Source organism: Suillus bovinus (assembly GCF_016758785.1).
Source record: "Suillus bovinus strain UH-Sbo-P2 chromosome Unknown EDB93scaffold_7, whole genome shotgun sequence".
In the NCBI taxonomy this organism is placed as follows: Eukaryota; Fungi; Basidiomycota; class Agaricomycetes; order Boletales; family Suillaceae; genus Suillus; species Suillus bovinus.
This window is the reverse complement of record NW_024542063.1, coordinates 153738-173618: the sequence shown is the minus strand read 5'-3', so window position 1 is coordinate 173618 and position 19881 is coordinate 153738. Positions and strand designations below refer to the sequence as shown.

Here is a 19881-nt window from a genome sequence, read left to right as displayed (position 1 = left end):
AGTGAGTGCTAGTTGATGTTATGTAATGTTGATCGGTTTAGCGCGTTTGTTCTGCTGATCCCCCTTGGAGTTGTTCGACACGGCGATCTTTCCCAAACTAACAGTCTGATCTACTTTCGATGGAATAAGCTACGAGGTACAAACGTTGAAAGCTTCCGTCCTCCATTACACTTCTGGGGATCTTTGTCACATCTACCAAATTTATAATATGCTGTGCTTCAGCACTTCAGCCGAGGTTGAGTCGGAACATGTCATTGAGCCTGCAAACGGTTTCTAAGCGGGGATTCAGCACCAAGCTGATGAACATACACGTAGAATGATTCGCCCTCCTTTGCCAGCACAAATACCTGGGAGAATTGCAACTCTTGGTCGTCGTCCACCTACATTATTTTCAGCGGCCAGATCACGCGATTGATCAACAAGAGGACGAACCCTTAGTAGCCCTGTCACGCTGATCAAGAGAGTACTCATGTCAAGGGATGATGGCTGCGAGTCGAATGTACTGATCTTATGAGCAACCTTTGAGAAAGGTAGTTCCTGAACCATACGAAAAAAAACGGTGAGCGATATGTGTTGAAATACGATCAGACTTACAGTCAGATGCTCCACGATGTTGGCTCCACCCTGGAATTGTTTGCCCTCCCATGTCAGCATGGAGTGCGGCCGCTAGAAGAGTTAAAAAGTGTTTGAATAACAAGAAGTTGCAAATACACGAAGTGCTTACATACAAAGGGGCCAGGTTCTGCCGGCCTAGTGCGAATTGGGAGTAGTAGAACTCAGTGAAATTCTTTGCTATAGTAGTAATATCCATGGTGTTCAAGAGCTAGGACACAAACTATTGCAGAGATGGTGGTAGTAGGGCAAAGTAAGCAGCTTGCCAAGTATAAGTTGCAATCGATAACCCAAATTGGGTTATCAACGTTTCGGCTGCAACACTCGAGATGACGGCTGTTTTCCAGGCTGCGCTTCCGCCAAGCAGTCCGTCAATGACAGAAATATCTCGTCCAACCATGCGCAGGAAGAGCTCGGCGCAGAACTTGCTCTCGTCTTTTAAGCCTGCGAATGGCGCTGGAAACGCAGCAACGGTGGGCAGCATATCGTCGGCTACCAGCGTCGCTTATGCCTCAGTCACGACGCCAACTACGATTCCTGCGTCCGGCAGGGAATGGGATGGCCAGTCTGTTCACTCTGACACGCTTTCATCTAGTGCTACGCTGGTTGGCAATGGCACACCGGTCATTGCGCAGGGAACCTCTGTCGAATATCTCCGAGATTTAGTGCAGAAACGGATCATCACGTTAACTTACATGCGAAATGTTCATGAAGGGTGCGTTCAGTCTGTCCTTACATTTCTTCCTAGAGCTCATGGATACCCATAGGAGAAGTCATTGGTTCCATACAATTATGATGTCCAGGGCTGAACTCGACAAGGCATTCAATAACTTAGCTATGCGCAAACGGTGCGGCAAGCTTTGAGATTCATTACCTATAGCGACTTTGCTGAAGTGTTATGAAACAGGACATATCGATTTGCTATCCTCGCAATGTCGCTCTCAAATTTGTTAGATATACCTCAAGTTCAAGACTTTCTTCGCGGACTAATGAACACCATGAACGAATATGACCAAGCAAAGGAGGAGCCCGACCGTCAGCCAAAGATTGTAAGCCTTCATCCGACAACCGTGGGTCGTTCACCGCTCACTGTGTGTCCAGCGGTTATTCCGCTCCAAGGTAGCGAAACGGCAAGCTGCTGGCGGTTTCGCTGAATATACTGTACCGTATACGGACGGATCGGAAACATCATATCTTGTTTCACCTCATATAGTGCGTTCCCTGCGGGTTTTGGTAGGGTTTCAATCAACTGAAACGTTCACAGCCATTTCCTTTAGACTACCATCAGACCCTTCTCTCCCTCTTAGATGTGATCTCGGAAGTATACAATAAAATATCACGAATACTAGGCCCCTCACCATTTCCAAACTCCGGGCAACACATGATGGGACCCCTTGGGCTTCTCGCACCACATCCTGGTGTTTCGTATCTGTTCTCTGGCGCCGACTCCAATGTAAAGCAAATTGATGACGGTGACTCCAGCCTGTGGGGTATTGCAAACGTACACGGTGGTTATGGTGGTGCCCTTGGAAGCCCACCACCTAGCTGGACACCCGGGATGGGAGATATGCTCCTAAAAGTGGACACGAAATTCAAGGTAATAAATTCAGGATGACATAGAAACATAGATGTTGAAAAAAAAAACCCACAGAAAATCACGTCAGCATTGTTGAAGGAATTAGACCAGGTCGCTCGAAATGGAATCAAGGATGAGTTGACGTCTCTTGACCCACTCCTTCGGAATGTTGCTTCGCCCGACGATGGAAAAGAGATGTATGATTTTGAAGGCATTTTCTGACTCACTGGAATCATTCGCGGATATGAACTGTACTTCTATATACCCACTCCATTTGCATGTAGAACAGTGTATCATTCATCTCTTGATGGACATTCGTATTTTGTTGTTATTGAAGTACGTGACGTCAAAACGCGAAAAGTCACACAGGTCACATGTGAGATTACGCGACCACAACGCGTTTCTAGTGTCAGAACCTTTTGCCTCTTTCTCCTTGGAACATTTGGACGAGTTCTTTTAGCATCATTCTATTCTTGAGAATTTTTTTCTACGACAAAGTCGAAACACTCTTGCAACCGAGCTTCATGCCCACGAATAACGTTCAGGCTCTTCTTTCCACAAATGTCCCAGATCCGAGCGATTTCCCTATGTCAGACTTGCGACAACTGGATGCGAGTCTGCGGTGCACAATTTGCGGCGAATTATACGACGCACCCATAACACTTTCCTGCGGGCACTGCTTTTGCTCACTTGTGGGTGCTTGACCCCTTTCTCAAGCAAACCGTTATCTGAATGTTTCCGGTAGTGTATTCGAGAACATATTGTCAAAGAATCGGAGTGCCCGAGCTGCAGGAAATCGACAAGTGAAGGACAATTTAGGATAAATCCAGTTCTTGAGGAAGCAGTGAATGCATGGAAAACCGCACGGTGAGTCCTACATCCTCCCTTGTGCAGACGCAGTTTGAACAAGTAAAGGTCGACTATTCTCCGGCTCTCCCGTGAAGAACAAGACCGTACCAAGAGGAAGCGAAAAGAACAAACACCCTGTCAGTCTCAAACCTCATTGACCAACGGTAAGAAGCGCAAGCGCCGCATCAGTTCAGTTTCTTCCGATTCGGATGTGGTTATCGTACCCGGTCCTTCTAATTCAAGTCAGCTTGCCTCATCCCCGGTGCCAAGTAAATCCAGGCGTTCGAGAAGGCAAGACATGGAGCCTTCGTCGGATCCACAAGAGGAAGAAATGGTGCAAGGTTTGAGCGTCCTTTATATTATGGCACAGCAATGGTCAATTCGTACTTAGGGGGTCAGATGGTAAACTGTCCCGTCTGCAACATGTCTATTGTCATCGGAGATATCAACACGCATTTAGACTCGGGATGCCAGAAAAATTTATTTAATGCATCCGGTGCTGCGACATCCGGCGCCAAACATCAATGGTCAGAATTATTTTTTAAAAAAGGAAAGAGCAGGGACAACGGGTAAGCGTCAGTTTATTTCTGACCATTACGAACTGACAGGAACGTGGAGGCAGAATTGGCGTGGACATTGCAACGGAGCGCATACCCAAGGCCTCGTATGATCTATTGAAGGACAAACAAGTCAAAGACTTGTTGCACGCGCACAATTTATCTGTCCTCGGTGACAGGAAAATGTGGATCGCTCGACATAAGCGGTGTGTCGCTTTTTGGTTCCGGATTAATTCCATAGTTCTCAAGCGATCTTAGCTGGGTCATGATTTTCAATGCCAATTTGGATAAGTCTGTATCTAACAGGAAGAATACGAAAGAATTACGCAACGAATTGAAGAATTGGGAAGATAGCAGAAAGCGAAGACATCTTGTGGATAATACAAGAACTCATATGGTAGGTTTTCCGTTCCTTCTATTGTTGAGAATGCTCATCGCGAGTTGTAGTTGAATAACCAAGGAGAGTTTGCACGGCTAATTTCCGAAGCGCGGAATAGCAAGGCTAGAAAAGACTCTAGTCCGACAATCGGGCGGCATCCTTGTCAAGATGATGACGTAGTTGCAGGTTCTGAAGAAGAGGATCAACCACTCTCGTAAGCCAACTGTCCCTATCCTACAGACATGTATTATACGTTGTGTTTTGTCCTGCTTTTCGGCAGGTAGCGAGCGCGTGATGTGGATACATCCCTTTCCCAGGAGCTGTGTGGGTAATCAATTTCCTTTTTTGACCCTCAAATTTGGATACGTTCAAGTGGTCCACTCAGTTTGGTTGGTGGTCGTGTGGTTCAAAACAAGGTACCTCCGTGGAGCCTTTTCCCAACACGTGCCAAGAAAATCCGAAGTTTCTCGTTTGTACCGTTGCAGAACCCCCGCTAAGTGCCAGTGCCACACTGACCTTTGTCCCAGTGGCGATCAGTCCACGGTAGTCCACAATTTAAGTGCTTTGTCTGACAGTCAGGCGAGTCTGAGTGGCAAAGCACTATATAAACTTGATTCGGACCCGTACACTGAACATTATTCGGAACATGAGCAGGCTCACCCCACCACTGTCGGTTAGCGATTTCACATCCCGCAGGGAATCTGGAACTAACGCAATTATCAATACAGCTTCTTAGTAATTTAAGCGCTCTGTCGGCATCAACCACAACAGAGGTAAGTTTAAATGGAACATGCCAAGTGTTGCATGACTTGACTGTCATTTAGGAAGAGAACACTGCATTTGTCACTGAGCAGTTTCTTCCGCGCAGGCAAGATGCCGTCTTTGGTGATCCGTTTGTGTTCCAGACGTCAGCAACCAACCAACATATCCGCGCGAGGCTCGTTTTGCTCTCACCATTCCCATCTGATGCTGCTCCGTTGGCCAAATCGGTAGCATATCTTTCTAGTCGTTTTGGATCCATCAAGGCCGAAGTTGTAAGCGCGTGGTCACTTGTGTGACCGACCAATGATGAAATAACTGCATTTAGTAATCTTGGCTTCTTTAGTTTCGTACACCCGGCGCGGAGGACCACTTCTTTCGCCTCCATATTTTCGCATGCTCAGCCGGTGTGAAAATTATATTACCCCCCTCATTCCGGGGTATCGTGTCTATCAACGACTACGAAGATCTACGTCGTAGGAGGCAGATCCGTTGTGGTCGTGCCTTCAACGAGCGAATGCGCACGGGTTTCATCAGGCTTGGATCCTGTGCGCTTGAAAATGACGACGAAGTTTTCATCCATGCCGAGGGAAAGATCGAGTTGATGCTGAGAACGGAGAGTGATGTCAACGATAGGGTTTGGTCTCGGATGGATCGTGGCATGCGGAAAATTTTGCAACGGCGTCTAGGCTCTGGACCGAGCTTTGGGCGCTGGAAGTAGTTTGTGTGATTGTACTACTAGTATGGACGCTGTCTGGATACAGCTATGTAAAACTGATCAAGTGTGGGTGGATGGGTGTTGCGGCCACGTGTTGGCCTGAAGAGCGAGGCACACGGAATACATTGTCGAACCGAAGTAGGCAGAATTGTTCTCGCCTTGGCTAAGAATCAAGATTTCAAGCGCGCTTTTTGTTTACGAATACAAGACTACCCAAATAAGGTATAAGGGAAAGGATCCCGTCGGTGACGTATAGGTGACCGTCTTCCCAAACCCTTTAAATATGCAGAGCCTTGGGAGAGTTCCCCAAGTACTTCGTATCCTTGTTTTCATTATCGAACTAATTTGCACGCTATGTCGATTTATTCCAATTGTTCAATGTCGTCCGACTCAGAGGTCAGTTCGTTCTTCCAACATGATATAACATCGACCTAAAGTCTGCCTTAGAATTCATTTGAACTCGAAAAGACTCATTTATTGGTACAACACCATCCTCCTCGCTTCATTGACGTTCAAGTAGCTAACTCAATCCACAGAGGGTTCAGCCAAGTGGCACTCATAAGATTCACTATAACGCTCTGAGCGACTATGATTTCATGCTCAAGACATCCAAGCCCATCGATATCTCTCTGGCGCTACCACACTATCGTGCGCGAAATCAGCCGGTAGACCACCGTTTGGCCATGTTCATCAGTACAGAGACGTCACCGATCAAGCTTAAAGTTGTAAGTCTCATCTATTGACTTGCTGCATCATCTCTGAACAACTCTTCGTAATAACAGTGTCGTTCTATGCCTCGCTGCAAGTTTTTCCTTGATATCCGAACTACCTCTTCCAACGTGACTGTTTGGTTACCCTCGGATTTTCGAGGTCACATTCGTTGCTCGGGCACACCATCTTTCTCAGCTGGTTTTGTCAACCGCATGATTGCAAACGTTCGCGTGAATGAAGCAATGTCAATGGATGATAATTGGGATAGCGATGAAGTATGGGTCGATACCCGCGGCCTGGTGACGTTCAGGATGTGGGATGTTCACACTAACGCTCCAGAAAGCCAGCCCAAAGAAACCTTGAAACGCATTTTTGGTTCGACTTCTAAGAAGCTACCGGAGAGGAATATTAATTGGGACTTTCTTCTTGAGGATTGAGAACCGCGTTCTGCTTATTGTTCTATCGCTCTTTTTAGTTTCTGACTTCATTCGAATTTCTTACACGCTGACTGTTAATGGATCGGTCCTTAGGTTATCACTCTTTATATCCGCAATGTAGCATTTCATTCACCCTGGACAAATGTAGCCAAATTTTTATACCTACTGCAAATACCACTGTATCAATATATGATGCTCTTCGGACTGGCATGCTCACGACAATTATAATCAATTCGATTCACGTAATGTACAAAGTATTTTGGCAATCATATTCATGACGAGATGGCCATCCATAATGCACAATGGTTTGCCGCCCGTACTAGAAGACTTGCCTCTTAAGTAAGTCACATGGCTATTCCTTACGCATAACAATATCGATGCGGCACCTGCCTTCTTGCAGTGTGATTTAAATTAACCAGCCCGTTGGACGCAGTCAGATGTAACCCTACTTTTGTAGATACATCAATCTACCTGTTATCCTTTCCCTTCAGGGAAGGACTGTCCAACGCATCTTCGCTTGCGGAGGCATATCAGCCTGAAGGCAGCCTGCCACTGGCTGAATTTTGAAGCGTTAATGTGACATGTTGGAGCGCTCGGCGACCTCTATTTATCACATCCGTGGCAAAATCGAGCTGGAAACCCCTGGCGGCACTCTCGGGATTCATGTGATTCCATAGGTCTAGACGGCAGGAGTCCTCAAGCATTACCTAATTCTGCTCGCCATCATTCGTTGCAGTGACGGAGATTCTGGTGGGAAGATGTCTGGTGGGTTCTGCGACAGTTAAATGCCTGCTCGAACAAGGGCGTCTGCCCACTGTGACACGGTGAACTCGGCTATGCTAACCCTGACCGACTTACATCGTAAAGGGTTTACCAGGTATGTTTTTTTGACAAGGCACATTACACCTCTGGACAAATGTCCTTGCCGCCCAGTCGCCCGTGGTTGTCGCTTTGGCCGTGTGAAGGTTCATCCACAAACTAGATCCAGTTCGGCGTCGGCGAGATATACTCTCCGTGTCATATATGTGGATAAGTCGCATCATGGGCAAGCCAATATATCCTGTACGAGCCTTGTCAGTGGCAGATAAATTTATTGCCCACTGTGACGAACCTGATACTGATTCTTTTGCACTGCTCTCGCTTTCGCCTGTTAGATTTACGCCAAGGCAGTGATCAATAAAATATAACCCTTCCGTTAATATAGCTGTTTCATGCTCGTCCAATTTTGGGGCCATTTGTCCAGTCCATGTCCGCAGCATTGTTGAGCCTTATATGCATCGCTTCAGATCCGGAGGTATGTTATAACTATAGCTGAGCGTGTCGGTCTCCAAAGCTCTCCGTGTCTTTCGTAGTGTGCAATATAGTTGTCGTGGGTATTTTTGTAGAAAAAATTTGTAGCGGACATGAGTGTCGACACAAAGCTTTATGACATTTGACCCCTATTCCTGAACATGATGAGAGGACCCAAAGGAAACCTGATGGGAGAAAGTGCGACGTGGGCCATATTGATAGCAAGAATGGTCATGGTGAATCTCTATTAGTCTCCTACAGAAAAAATGTATTGACACGATCATAAATCACTTACAAGGAGGAAGAGAATCGATATTCGAACAGCGCGAGCACTGAGGTAAAGTAAAGGTGCTACAATCCTGTAGGATAAAGCTAGGGATACAACTTGTCATATAATCACTCAAGGGAATTCATACTTGCTACCGGCTGTTAGATCCTCCAGTAGGCTCTAGACACTTTTCTAGTGTCTCCAATAGGGCAGGGTTTTCCAAAGCAGCGGCAACACGTTCCTTATCATTCAACTGTTTATTTACTAAAGGGTGTTGTTAGAAGGGTGTAGAAGGGGCAGAAGATTCGCTACTAACCTGCAAGTTCACTCTGATGCGATCCTGGTTTCACTCGGATATCCACTTTGAAACGCTGAGGCAAACTTCGCATCAGTCGCACACGAATGGACAACCCTGAGCAGGTCGTTAAGAAAGATTCTCAAAACGTTGTAAAAGCACCCACCAATCAATGTCGACATTCCACAATGAGGTACGGTGGGAGTAAACTCAACCATGATGTGATTGTCGCCGATTTTAATCTGCTCTGCAGATACTACCCTGAGTTCTTCAAGAGAATTAGGATGCTCAGGATCTGCAATAAAGCGGATCAAGTCTGTAGCAATGTGTGTGAAATAGGTGGGTTTAGGAGTTAAGAAGGCCTGAAACGCACCAAATATCTCATCCTCGTCAATAGGCTCCACTTCGGACTCGCTGTTGAGCTCAGGCTGGTACTGTTCGTCAATCCATAGTGACTGCCCTGCCTCAAATTTCGATTTACGGGTAGAGCGCTTGGAAGCATAGACAGTTGGGTTGGCGTTGAAGATTTCTCCGTTCATGGCAAGAGGATTTAGTATGAGAGATCTTGAATATCTGAATCTGGAGCATTCATTGAGTGTCACATTGTCACGTGTCGTGACATACTGTAACGCGCCCTGAACGCGCCAATAATTCCCTTTACCTTTACCTTTGAACGACCATTTATAATTTGCTCTCTTCTGTTGTTTCCAGTCTGGCTCTCTTACTCGGACATGCCACCTAAAGCAAGTCTTGTTCACTTTCGAACTTATTTGTCCTTAACACAGTTATTAATCAGCGAAAACGTACGGATGCGGACGCTCAAGGGGCCCCTGCAACTTCAAGTCGTTCGATGCGAAGTTCGACACGGACCGGTAGGCTCCCATAATCTCAGTAATTTTAGTCCGATGAATTGAAATGCATGGTGGAGGTAAAGACGCCACGACAAGCATAACCAGTACCGGAACCCCGTGCGTCCTGTCTTCCCACTATGTTCCGTCCTGATGATAATAAAGGCTATGAGCAGGATTGCGAAAGGCAGTTATGCGGATGGTGTAGATGTGCGCAAGTTTGCGCAGGCTGCCAGGACTCTCCTTTATCACTCATTATTCCGCAGGTGGCTCCACCTCAAAAGAAAACAAGAAGCACCGGAACGAAAGCAACATTAAGAGTCACAAAAACAACTAACAAGGGTTTCGCAAATACGACAATTGCGTGAGTCTTCCGCCCCTTGTATGCTGTGGTGAACTCATAGAAGACCTCCTTATCCCCAAATTGTCCGCCACGTTCACGAAAGAAGTAATGATGATGTAAGCCTGCAACAGACATCCTTTTCCCAACTTTATATAACACCATTCTATCATTTGCAGAAACTCACCTCGATTAGGTTTCCATTGAACGAGTAAGTCTGCCTTTAGTACACTTCAATCTTGAGGCCACGACGGATCAATCGTATCTCACGACTCAACCTTCACGTCGTTCACGACATTCCTTCATGCGCCTGTCGTCTTTGTTGTGCTGTGTCTCTAACACACCCGCTCGCAGCGACGAAGTAGATGGGACAAACAAGGTGGCGGTACGTGCAACTGGTAACCATAGCTTATACTCTGCACGCCTCTGACGTCATCGTTGCTCCTGTCCTCTCAGCCCAACGAATCCCAAGAAGCCCCCACCGATCCGTACACCCCTCAGCGGGCGCAAGTCCTATTCGACCTATTTGCTGATGAAGACGACCGCGATGTGATTGGACCAGGGGGATTGGAAAAATTATGTACGGAGGCTGACATACCGCTTGATGGTGCACAGCCCCTTATCCTTGCGTGGCAGCTGAAGGGTAGCGAAATGGCCAAGTTCACAAGGGACGAATGGTTGCATGGAATGGGATTACTTGAGTGAGTCTCTGGTTTATTTGTGCCTTTCCGATCTCATAATTGAGTACATCAGGATCTCCTCATTACCGGTTCTAGCACAATCTTTGAGAGAGCTTGAAGATCTTCTCATTCGTGATAAGGAAGCGCTCGCTCGCTCGACTTCTACCTCAAGTCAAGGCAAGAAGCGTGGCGGTGCGAGTACAAAAGAGCCCTACAACCGGACTCGTTACAGGGAGTATGCTTCTGACCGCAAGACTGCTTTCGCAGATCTCTATCAGTTTTGCTTCACGCTTGCGAAGCCACCGTGAGTTATTAGCTATCTCCGAAAGGCAATCCTTTCGATAACCCATATTAGACAAGCACGAAACATCGACTTAGAGGTCAGGAGCCCTACGTCCGCGGCAAAGCATGTATCTTATTATTCCCAATATAGACAGCAATGGCGCTGTGGTCTGTACTCCTTGCTCCACGATATCCAATTATCAACGATTTGATCACCTTCTTGCCTGTACGTCGCTGTCATCTTTGCCTTGGATGCCGCTCATCTTGATATGCAGATGAAGGGCACATACAAAGGTGCAAACAAAGATATCTGGAATATGGTAAGTCTTATCATCGTCAGGCTTATGACGTACTGAATACGGGATAGGTCCACGAGTTCTGCCGCGTTGTGGACCCTTCCTTGTCTAATTATGAGGCTGATGGGGTATGTCACATCAGATTCATACTGCGTGGTAACCATGCGTATACTAAACTCCCTAGGCTTGGCCATCGTTACTCGATGACTTTGTTGCATGGATGAAGATTAAGACAGATGGTGGCGCGGAGCCTGTTCCAGCCAAGGAGGAGTGATAGTAATCATCGCTGTCATACATTGTCGATCGTATAATGTCTACTCGATTGCTGGTACGATTGTCAACTGAGTTCTAGTCATTAGTCAATACATCTTTTGCATTTATTGGGTCCTGCCAACCCTCAATACGTCTCTGGATCCGTGCCTTTTGTCCCGACTTCTCATGTTTGCTTCGCATCTCTGCTATCTCTTTCTCGGCTGCTGCAATGCGGCGGAATGACGCAGCTAGTGCTTGTACTGATACGCGAGGTGCATCTCTTACATCGGCAGCGAGGTGAAGCCTGTTCTGACTTTGAAGGTCTGCTTCGGCACGTTTCCGACGGAGATCGAAGCGCGAGGGGAGCTTTCCTGTGCGGTGCAGTGTCGACGGTGGCAGAATGGCAGCCGATTGGTTGATGGTGTCAGGAAGAGGAGGTAAGCCCAGTGACGTCCGCACGTCTTTCCAGCGCCCCTCGATGAAAGTGTGAGGGCTACGGGCACGAGGATGTTCATCGCGAAGGGTTGCTTTTGATCTGAATAGTTGGCGTGCCAGCACAGCAGCGAACAGGATAACAATGATGATGATAGCGAGCCGAGAGAGTTGCTTTTGGCGTTGTGTGCTGTGGCCAGCCATGTCAGTTGGCGGGTTGCCAATAAGCTGAGTTGTACGGGGATGAATTACCTCGACATGAAAACCTCGAGATGCATAGTCAGCCGCACAATATCATATTCTAGTCGTGTCTGGGCGCATTCGACGCACGTGACAGATATCACTCCTTTTACATGCAAGCCAAATGCTCATCTTGTATTATGTATGACCAGTCAAACTAACGCATACTTTCCTGCTGGCCTACTTAGTAGTCGACCTCCACGGGCTTCACAGCTTGCATTTTTTCCATCGCCTCCCGGAACTCGGCCTCCGCGAATATGGCAGCTTCTTTGGCTACCTGCAACTTCTTCTCCAACTCGTCCACTGTCATCGACCTCATCTTGCCACCTTGCTCTATCACGCCAATATTGTCGAAGCGGCGGAGGGTATTGCCAACCCGAGGCATGAAGATGTGACGATCCCAGCCACTATCGTTGAATGCAAGGACGGCGCGCACCGCAGCCGTGTTGATGTCACGGTGAAGTTCCTCGAGCTTGGACAGCTGCACTTCCATCCAGCGGGCTCGACGCTCAAGAGCGAGCGTCAATGCGGCAACTTCGTCTTCTTTGCCAGTTGCATCATCACCGCCATCGTCTAAGAAATCATCACCCTTGAGCATGTCACGAAGCACGCCATCGAATGAAGAACTGTCGTCCCACGTCGTCCGAGGAAGCAGGCGCAGGAGGTCGGATATGGTTTGTGTCAGTGTCTCCAACAGCTGTTGGAATGAAGACACGGCATTATCGATGGAGCCTGAAGGCATGTTGGTAGCGAATGACCCACCGCCCACAGAAAGGGCAGACAACGCGTGTACCAAAGGACCATACTCAAGAGGCATCTTAGCAGCGGGATTGATCTTTGCTATGTCAAAGAACGGGTGGTTTGGAAGATCCATGCTTGGATTCCTATCGTCAATGTCTGCGAGCAGATCAGCAAGTGAGGTAGGTTCCAAAGGAGAGGATGCGTCCACAGACTGCGCCCTCGAGTTGTTCGAGCTGGAGACGACTGTATTCGTGGTCTTGGGAGGTGGAAAATTCGAAGACTCTGAAACCGAGATCGATGGTACAACCGAAGCATTTCCAAAAGCAATCTCATCCTCCTTTGGGACCTTGATTGGACGAGTGACAGGTTTGTTCTTCTTCGGCATCTTGGACAGTATGGGTGCTTGTTCCGCAGGTTCAGATGTCTTAGATGGAGCGGGGGACTGCTTGGCAATGGGAATAGCAGGCCCCTGGCTAGGGGAGCCTGCGGACTTCGTGGCTTTGACTGCCAATGCAGACTTAGCAGCTTTTTGAGCCTTGGCCTGGGCTGCCCTCGCCTTGTCGGCTTGAGTCTTCTCAGCCAGGGCTTGCCTCTCTTTCTCCTTCATGACAGCTCTCTCCGTCTCTTCCTCAGCCGCCTTCTCTCGTGCCTGCCTCTCCTTCTCCACCCTCTCTACTTCCGCCTTCTCCCGTACTAACTTTTCTCGCTCTTCTTTCTCCTTCGCCAATTTCTCCTTCTCCACAGCCTTCTCTTGAGCAATTCGAGCCTTCTCAGTGGCCTTTGCAGCTGCTTTCTCTTGAGCTGCCTTCTGGCGCTCGAGCGCACGTTCCGCCGCCGCCGCCTTTTTCGCCGCCTTGCGCTCTGCTTTGGCCTGTTCCTTACTGCCTTCGGCGGGGGATGGCGCCTCTGCAGGCTGTGCATCAGGCGGAAGCAGCACATCGGCGTTCAAAGCGGGAAAATCAGCAGACGACAGTACCGGTACTGGCGAAGGTGAGGACGAAACTGAAGGAGTGACTAAAAACGAAGTTGGCGAACGAACAGATGGAGAAAAGAAAAAGAGGAGGGAAACAACCGTCAGTCAGCATGCGTCTAACCAAGGCTAAAACCATCGGGGGAGGAGAAAAGTAGGGGACAGAGGGGTAAAATCGAAATAATGTTGGCCAGATGCGAAGGTCCCGGAGGCTCTCATGGCCGGTGGTAGAATTTGCGCACTGCAAGCACGGCTCTCGGTACTCTGACCTGGGACTCCCTCCCCTGAACAAATGAAAGGGACTCACTATTTGGGTATGCTAGGCCTGGCGGGGGGCCGTACGTGGCCGTAGCAGCTGGTGCCGCAGTTGTAATTGGTGGTGTACCGGCATAGGACAGACTTGCGGAGGATAATACGGGCGAAGCGAAACGTGCTGACATGATTGCGGGGTCACTGAAAGGCGCAAACTGGTACTGAGGTTGATCTGAAAGTGAAAACAAAAATGCAAAAAATAGACAGCATCATCATACAAGAAGCATACACGTGAACGACAATGAATCAAATCGAAGAGCAACATGAAGTGAAGTGAAATGAAATGAAGAAAGACAAAATCGTCAATGCGCAATCTAGCGGCTTACACAAACAGAAGTCTCCTACCAGTTGTGGCGTTATGCATTTGCATCGAGCCGGCACGCTCCCTGCTCGACTGGATCAACTCACGGAGCTGAGCTTCACTCACGCTCACACTCGTGTCGAATGGCTGAAAGCGTGTCGGTTGTGTCTGTGGCTGCGCGTGCTGCTGCGGGGGCGACTGCACTGTCTGCGCTTGCTGCACAAGTGGAGAACTAGTGGCATATCCTGCGTACTCTCCATGTCCTCCATGGTTCCAATGCGACGATGTCATCGCAGGAGTTTCCGAAGCCGTGAAAAATGAGTGATGACTATCGCTCGCACTCAGCGGCGATGCCACGTGAACGGGCGAGCTCGCAGCTGTTGAGCCTTGCCTCCCCCGTGCGAATCCAAATCTTGAAACTTTCCGTTCTTCATCGGGATACGATGGTGAGCTGCGGGCACCACCACCAGTTGAGGATCCTTCAGTTTCCCCGAAGGGATTAAACGATCCAAGATAGCTCTCACGCATTGCGAGGGGGTCATAAATGGAGCGGGCAGGATTATGAGGATACATAGTTGGCACTTGATTGTGAGGGTGTGCTTGTGGCTTGAGCGCAGGGAATGCATCCATAAAGCCGCCAGCGAAAGGTACACGGGCCTCCGCTTCAAGCGCGTTCAATACTGCCTCTCCTTCTGCACCCACATCTACATCTGCAAGCTTTGGGTCCAGATTGAAGCTGAACCCACCCTCGCTCCCCGAGAGCATACGCAGCGTACGATCAAAATCGGGAAAGACGCTCACTTGTGTACTCGAAAGCACCGCCTCGCGACGCGCTTTGACATCATCAAGTAACGCCTGTGCAGCGGTGGACATTTGGTAGTTTCCCCCGGACATTTGTAGTGCTTGGAGACCTGGCGCAGGAGCAGGCTCCGTCTTGGGTGTACGAGTCGGAGGCGGGAGACCAGGCGGGGCATCTGGTAAAGCTGATGGCAGGGATGCAGGTACAGCTGGTGTACTGTCCACACTCTCCGCGGAGCGTGGGCGTGCCGGACTTGGTGGCATATCCTGACTGCCAGAGCCTACATCATCTGAATCGACTGCCATTGACGGTGACGGTGACGTGGGCGGAAGCGGTGCAGATTCCTTGACCCGGAGAGTCTTGACCTCGGGTGGCGTCGGGGGACGCGGAGAGACAGCGGGCGTCGGGGGCCGAGACGAAGACGCTACGGAGGGTGTTTTCGTACTTCCTCCGCCGCCTGAGCCAACCTTGCGATCATGCTGTGGGCGTGGTGTACGCGCCTGCCGCTGACCACCACGCCGGGGACGTTGAGTGATGGTAGCAGTGGACATTATACTGCTAGGCGTAGGTGTGGCAGGTTTAGCCCACGCTGCAGTACGCGGGAGGCCTGAAAGAGGTAATGTATGAGTGAGACAGGAATAATTGCGTGATCACGACGCACCATCCCCAGTCTTGGTTCCCCTGCTTTCTGTATCCTTGATGGTATGCTTCCTGAAAATGGGTGAGCCACACCATAAAAAGGTTTTGAGAATCCACACGCACAACGTCGTCAGATCTTCCTTCGTAAAGCAGTCTTTCTCATCTCCCCATTCGTGCAGATTCATACAGGTATGATCAGTACATGATACGCCGCGGAGAAATGCCATGCAATATTTGGTCGTCCCATAGCTGGCACGCATAACTTCTCGGCCTCCTCCTGGGCTTGGGGCGCCGTCAACGGTTGAGATGCAGCGTGCGGCATCCTCGCGCCGATGATACGTAATGTAGAGTCCTACGATAGGTGCACCACCCCCTGAGGATGTACGCTTGACAAGTAGAATCTTGGAGATTTTGCCATATTGCCCAAAGTAGTCATTCGAGCGAAGGGTGGGGATGAGCTAGGTCAAAGAGTATTATTGGACGAGACAAAATTTGTTTAGATGAAAGTGTCACATACCTCCTCCTTTGCAAATCGAGGACCAATACCGACGACATATACAACATTTCGCTGGACGACGCGGACATTGGCGAGATGGCGCCTACCGAGGGCGTCTAGTTCTTTGCGCTCGCGTTCACGTTGCTTCTTCTGCTGGGTCAGGCGTTTATGGCTATAACACGCCAGGAAGGCCTATATTGAATTTTCGAAGTGAATTGTGAGGGCGGGACGCACTCTTCTTTCGCAATAGGTTTGAATTGAACAGTTTCGTCGGTGTACTCACGGCGACAAGCGGGACAGCGGCCGTTGAGGTTCTGCTTAATATGATGCCAACAGAATCTACAAATCTAGTGGGGCTCAGTGCATCTACCCATTACGTGATGAACGAGATGATATACCTGGTACCCACAGACGCACGGCTTAAAATTAAGGTCTGAAATATCCATCTCTTCGAGACAAAGTGGACAATCTGCATCATCCTGGGATCGGCTGGTAAATAACCTTATATCTAATTATCAACAAAAAAAAATAGATTTACGGCGTCATCGTCGCTCCAATACGCGTCTTGCACACCAGCGAGGACATGAGACTTGGACTGGTGGGCGGAGAAGCCAGCGTGAACGACGGGGGCGGGAAGAGATGGGTGATGGTGCAACCTAGTAGTAGACATCTTGAATATCTGCAATTTAACGTGCTCGTTGTGTTAGACGACGATGAAGATGATGACAAAGGGTTGAAATGGATGAATGAGTTGCGTTTGGGGCGTTGAGCAAACGCGACCAATGCAATGAGGCTGAAGACATTTCCCACGCTCTATCTATTGTTAATTGTTTGTGTTGTGGCACCCCCCGATATGCATCTTAAGTTTCACTGGTACCGCATATTATCTATCATGGCATATCAACTAAATTGCGCATTCAGTTACTTAGCGCTTGTACATGTGGAGTTTACAGACTGACACATTTATAGGTACAATCCAGTCCCGAGCATACAGTGTGGCCTTGACACTGATGCGCATGTCCCTCGAAGTTCCTACTATATGATCTGATTAGGTTGCTATGGCTCTGAGATCTAACAAGAGCTCATTTCGTCATATCCAGCCTGAGGCTCTCGTCGTGGAGGGCGAATACATCGATTTATGTGTACTCATAAAGCCTTGCCCAGGTTTCTCATGTCCTTCAACACATCCAGTCAAATGTGGAAAATTACTGCAGCCTACCAGAGCTGATCAGTGACTGGCTTGGATAAGTGAAGTCAAAGCCTCTAGCAGAGCGTCATGAGGTAGACTATGTTCTTAGTGTCCGCTGCTTTCACCCATCTCTTGGGATAAGGGTCTGTTAGGTGGGGCTGGAGGAACACTACAATGGCGGGGGTAGCAGCAGTTTTGAACCTCATCAGGGGGCTACTGCTACCCCAACCATGCCGACCTCTTTGTTCTGCTTAGGATGATAATACTACCGTGACGACGCCTATATACCTAGTGGGAGTACAGGACCTGTTGCACAGCTGCAACCATAATGAAAGTGAGCAACTGAATGACTGAACAGATGGAGTACTTACCAAAGGATGTCCATTCCCACCTGGTGCACATATCCCAAGAAACTCAAGTTCTTCGTCATTGAGACAACTACAGACAGTCAAACTATGCACAGGATGTGTCAATACATCAACTAACCAGACAATACAGCATGCTCCAGCTTGACTTATACACCGTATATCAGTGTTGAGATCTCAACAAACGGCGCTACGTCCCCTGACTGGACCTGCGAGGCGCACTAGCGGCTGTTTTGAGGCTAGTCAGTGAATATACTCGTGCCGTGAGTAAGACGTACCCTTCTTTCCTGGACACAAAGACAACATCAAGTTACCCAGCTTGAAACAGTGCTTGGTATCAGTGAATATTTGGTGTTGGATGGAGCAATTTGGTGTGATTCTGTGATGCAACTGAAAATGCTAATATACATCATCAGGCTTATGCACAAAGAACAGTGACAGCATGGACTCACTGTTCACATTTGCTGAATCAAGGAAATCGAGCATAGAAGGAAAGCCAACTTTCGGAAGAGCCGAGGTCCCTCTTTGTGTGTAAGAAGACCAGTTGCTCGTGAAATCATCGGATACCACACGAACTTTGGTACTGTGTTGAAGAGTAGGAGAAGGAAGTTTTGCCAATGATGGAAGCAAAGGACGAGTCTTGATAGCAAGAGTGTCGTTAAGTGTGTGTCAATGGCAGCCTGAAGAGCCTCAATTTTGGACTGTGGTGGCTGGTTCATAAATGTTACATGAGTGTTAGAGAGGTAGGGCTCATTGTTGATGGGATGGGGCTGGGCATAGTCTGTGATGCGATGCAGGGTATAGAAGTCAGGTATGTGAAATATGACAGGTGAGGGCTCGGGATTGATTATAAGATGTGATGACATTGCAGGTAATAGTTCTGGAGGCAAGATAGTGGATATGCTACATTTAAAAGAAAAGTATGACTCAGAGTTAGAGTTCTTCACAAGTGAATTAAGACAAACTTTAATGGATGGGTTGTAGACATCTTGACGGGCACACTGTGATGTGAGAAGTCTTCGGGAATAGCTGGGGGTGGGATTTGTGAGGAAAGAGTTTCCTGGAGCGCTGTGTTGAACTCTTTCTGGAGAGGCGGGTAGAGGCAAGGACAAGGACTTCTGGTAATGAGTGCATCGCACTGTTCAGAAGCAGGGTACGACTTGCACCGTGGGGCAGGACACCTCTGGACATGGCCACCACAGTACACCACTCGTATTTACTACCTGCTGTATGTGCATGTCATGAAAGGTGTCCGGGGCATGCAGTAATAGTGGTGCATATGGAATGCAACAGCCTGCAGCGGATGTTAGGAAAATGGTTTGAATGATGGGAACAAATTATGCACCTCTGTGGCTATACCAGAGGCCTTCTGGAGATGAGGAATCCCTGATCGAACAACATGTCATATTGCACTAATTCTTTGCATCTTGACTGCACAATAGACTGAGGTGTCAGAAGCCCGACATGACACGTAACACAAGAATTCAACATTTCAGTTGCATCTGAATATTATGGAAAAAAATGTCTCCGTCAAGTTTGACTCAGGTCTTGGTTTTTTCAAGTACTTGTAGCCTGAAGTTGAACCATCCCTGACACCTCACTTTATATCAGCTAGGCCATCAGTTTCTGTAACCGGCACTGGTGTAGATCCTCTATCATCAATCAAGCATGTAATTCTCAATTGGACATTCTAAGCACCGATAGCATCTTGTATAGTAGTCTAACAATGCTGCAAATGCATATCATCAGAGAACCTATGAACAAATGAGAAGGTTATTTAGAGCAATATATAATACAGCATCACAACAGTCTAGGGGCCATGCCAACATCGGCTCCTTGTTATTGAGAAATCCATCGCCACTCTGAATACCAGCTGGCATCGGTTTATTGCAGAAATCATCGGATGTATCAAGAACTGGCGGCTCATTAATTTGGGGTATATGGGGATGTGGACCTCACGTGTACCATGCAAGATATGGAATGTAAGAAGGACTGCATGAAATGCATTGCGAAACACTGGGCCACTGCAGAATGAAAGGGATGTGGAATGTGTCAGTAGTTGCATATTCAAAAAGCAACTTCATATCATGACAGATAAGTTTGTCTTCACATAACCCAGAGCCTGAAGAATGATATTCAGCACTGTGGTATAAAAACCTGTCTTCCTACTGCTTCATTCAGATCAATTTGAACCCATATCGCATTCTCACAAACAATGCATCTCTGCTCTATCCTTGCTGTCACTTCT

At 48.2% G+C, this 19881-nt stretch overlaps 10 protein-coding genes across 10 annotated transcripts; 5 read left to right on the top strand and 5 right to left on the bottom strand.

Annotated features, from left to right (window-relative positions):
- Nucleotides 1-226: 226 nt before the first annotated feature.
- EDB93DRAFT_1238496 (nuclear transport factor 2) lies at nt 227-811 on the bottom strand (the record flags this gene model as incomplete). The annotated part of the gene is made up of 5 exons (XM_041451541.1): nt 227-260; nt 310-380; nt 433-537; nt 595-666; nt 725-811. The coding sequence occupies 5 exons, from the start codon at nt 809-811 to the stop codon at nt 227-229; spliced, it is 369 nt and encodes a 122-aa protein (XP_041311368.1).
- Nucleotides 812-941: 130 nt separating this feature from the next.
- Nucleotides 942-2410, top strand: EDB93DRAFT_1246702 (uncharacterized protein; the record flags this gene model as incomplete). The annotated part of the gene is made up of 6 exons (XM_041452487.1): nt 942-1327; nt 1380-1460; nt 1520-1661; nt 1714-1824; nt 1877-2209; nt 2264-2410. 6 exons carry the CDS (start codon nt 942-944, stop codon nt 2408-2410), a joined length of 1200 nt encoding a protein of 399 aa, XP_041311367.1.
- A 167-nt stretch (nt 2411-2577) lies between these two features.
- EDB93DRAFT_803321 (uncharacterized protein) lies at nt 2578-4405 on the top strand. The gene is made up of 7 exons (XM_041457534.1): nt 2578-2880; nt 2934-3055; nt 3104-3378; nt 3429-3606; nt 3660-3800; nt 3853-3991; nt 4042-4405. The coding sequence occupies exons 1-7, from the start codon at nt 2713-2715 to the stop codon at nt 4189-4191; spliced, it is 1173 nt and encodes a 390-aa protein (XP_041311366.1). The 5' UTR covers nt 2578-2712; the 3' UTR covers nt 4192-4405.
- EDB93DRAFT_803597 (uncharacterized protein) lies at nt 4406-5847 on the top strand. The gene is made up of 4 exons (XM_041457537.1): nt 4406-4646; nt 4702-4746; nt 4798-5007; nt 5079-5847. Exons 1-4 carry the CDS (start codon nt 4620-4622, stop codon nt 5451-5453), a joined length of 657 nt encoding a protein of 218 aa, XP_041311365.1. The 5' UTR covers nt 4406-4619; the 3' UTR covers nt 5454-5847.
- EDB93DRAFT_803348 (uncharacterized protein) lies at nt 5619-6712 on the top strand. The gene is made up of 3 exons (XM_041457535.1): nt 5619-5846; nt 5898-6175; nt 6233-6712. The coding sequence occupies exons 2-3, from the start codon at nt 6047-6049 to the stop codon at nt 6596-6598; spliced, it is 495 nt and encodes a 164-aa protein (XP_041311364.1). The 5' UTR covers nt 5619-5846; nt 5898-6046; the 3' UTR covers nt 6599-6712.
- Nucleotides 6713-8307: 1595 nt separating this feature from the next.
- EDB93DRAFT_1078326 (FAM96B protein) lies at nt 8308-8990 on the bottom strand (the record flags this gene model as incomplete). Its single annotated transcript, XM_041445373.1, has 4 exons — nt 8308-8420; nt 8473-8568; nt 8618-8767; nt 8825-8990. The coding sequence occupies 4 exons, from the start codon at nt 8988-8990 to the stop codon at nt 8308-8310; spliced, it is 525 nt and encodes a 174-aa protein (XP_041311363.1).
- Nucleotides 8991-10290: 1300 nt separating this feature from the next.
- Nucleotides 10291-11171, top strand: EDB93DRAFT_1078213 (DUF298-domain-containing protein; the record flags this gene model as incomplete). The annotated part of the gene is made up of 7 exons (XM_041445362.1): nt 10291-10340; nt 10393-10623; nt 10675-10699; nt 10753-10827; nt 10877-10921; nt 10969-11025; nt 11082-11171. 7 exons carry the CDS (start codon nt 10291-10293, stop codon nt 11169-11171), a joined length of 573 nt encoding a protein of 190 aa, XP_041311362.1.
- Nucleotides 10961-11895, bottom strand: EDB93DRAFT_803115 (uncharacterized protein). The gene has a single exon (XM_041457533.1). It carries the CDS (start codon nt 11783-11785, stop codon nt 11246-11248), a length of 540 nt encoding a protein of 179 aa, XP_041311361.1. The 5' UTR covers nt 11786-11895; the 3' UTR covers nt 10961-11245.
- A 110-nt stretch (nt 11896-12005) lies between these two features.
- On the bottom strand, nt 12006-16749 carry EDB93DRAFT_1246697 (uncharacterized protein; the record flags this gene model as incomplete). The annotated part of the gene is made up of 10 exons (XM_041452486.1): nt 12006-13576; nt 13635-13816; nt 13875-14016; nt 14190-15551; nt 15606-15655; nt 15707-16041; nt 16101-16251; nt 16314-16426; nt 16478-16558; nt 16618-16749. The coding sequence occupies 10 exons, from the start codon at nt 16747-16749 to the stop codon at nt 12006-12008; spliced, it is 4119 nt and encodes a 1372-aa protein (XP_041311360.1).
- A 593-nt stretch (nt 16750-17342) lies between these two features.
- Nucleotides 17343-18824, bottom strand: EDB93DRAFT_1100973 (uncharacterized protein; the record flags this gene model as incomplete). Its single annotated transcript, XM_041447056.1, has 8 exons — nt 17343-17437; nt 17557-17585; nt 17640-17706; nt 17912-17920; nt 18086-18272; nt 18362-18536; nt 18599-18717; nt 18750-18824. 8 exons carry the CDS (start codon nt 18822-18824, stop codon nt 17343-17345), a joined length of 756 nt encoding a protein of 251 aa, XP_041311359.1.
- Between the last annotated feature and the right edge of the window lie 1057 nt (nt 18825-19881).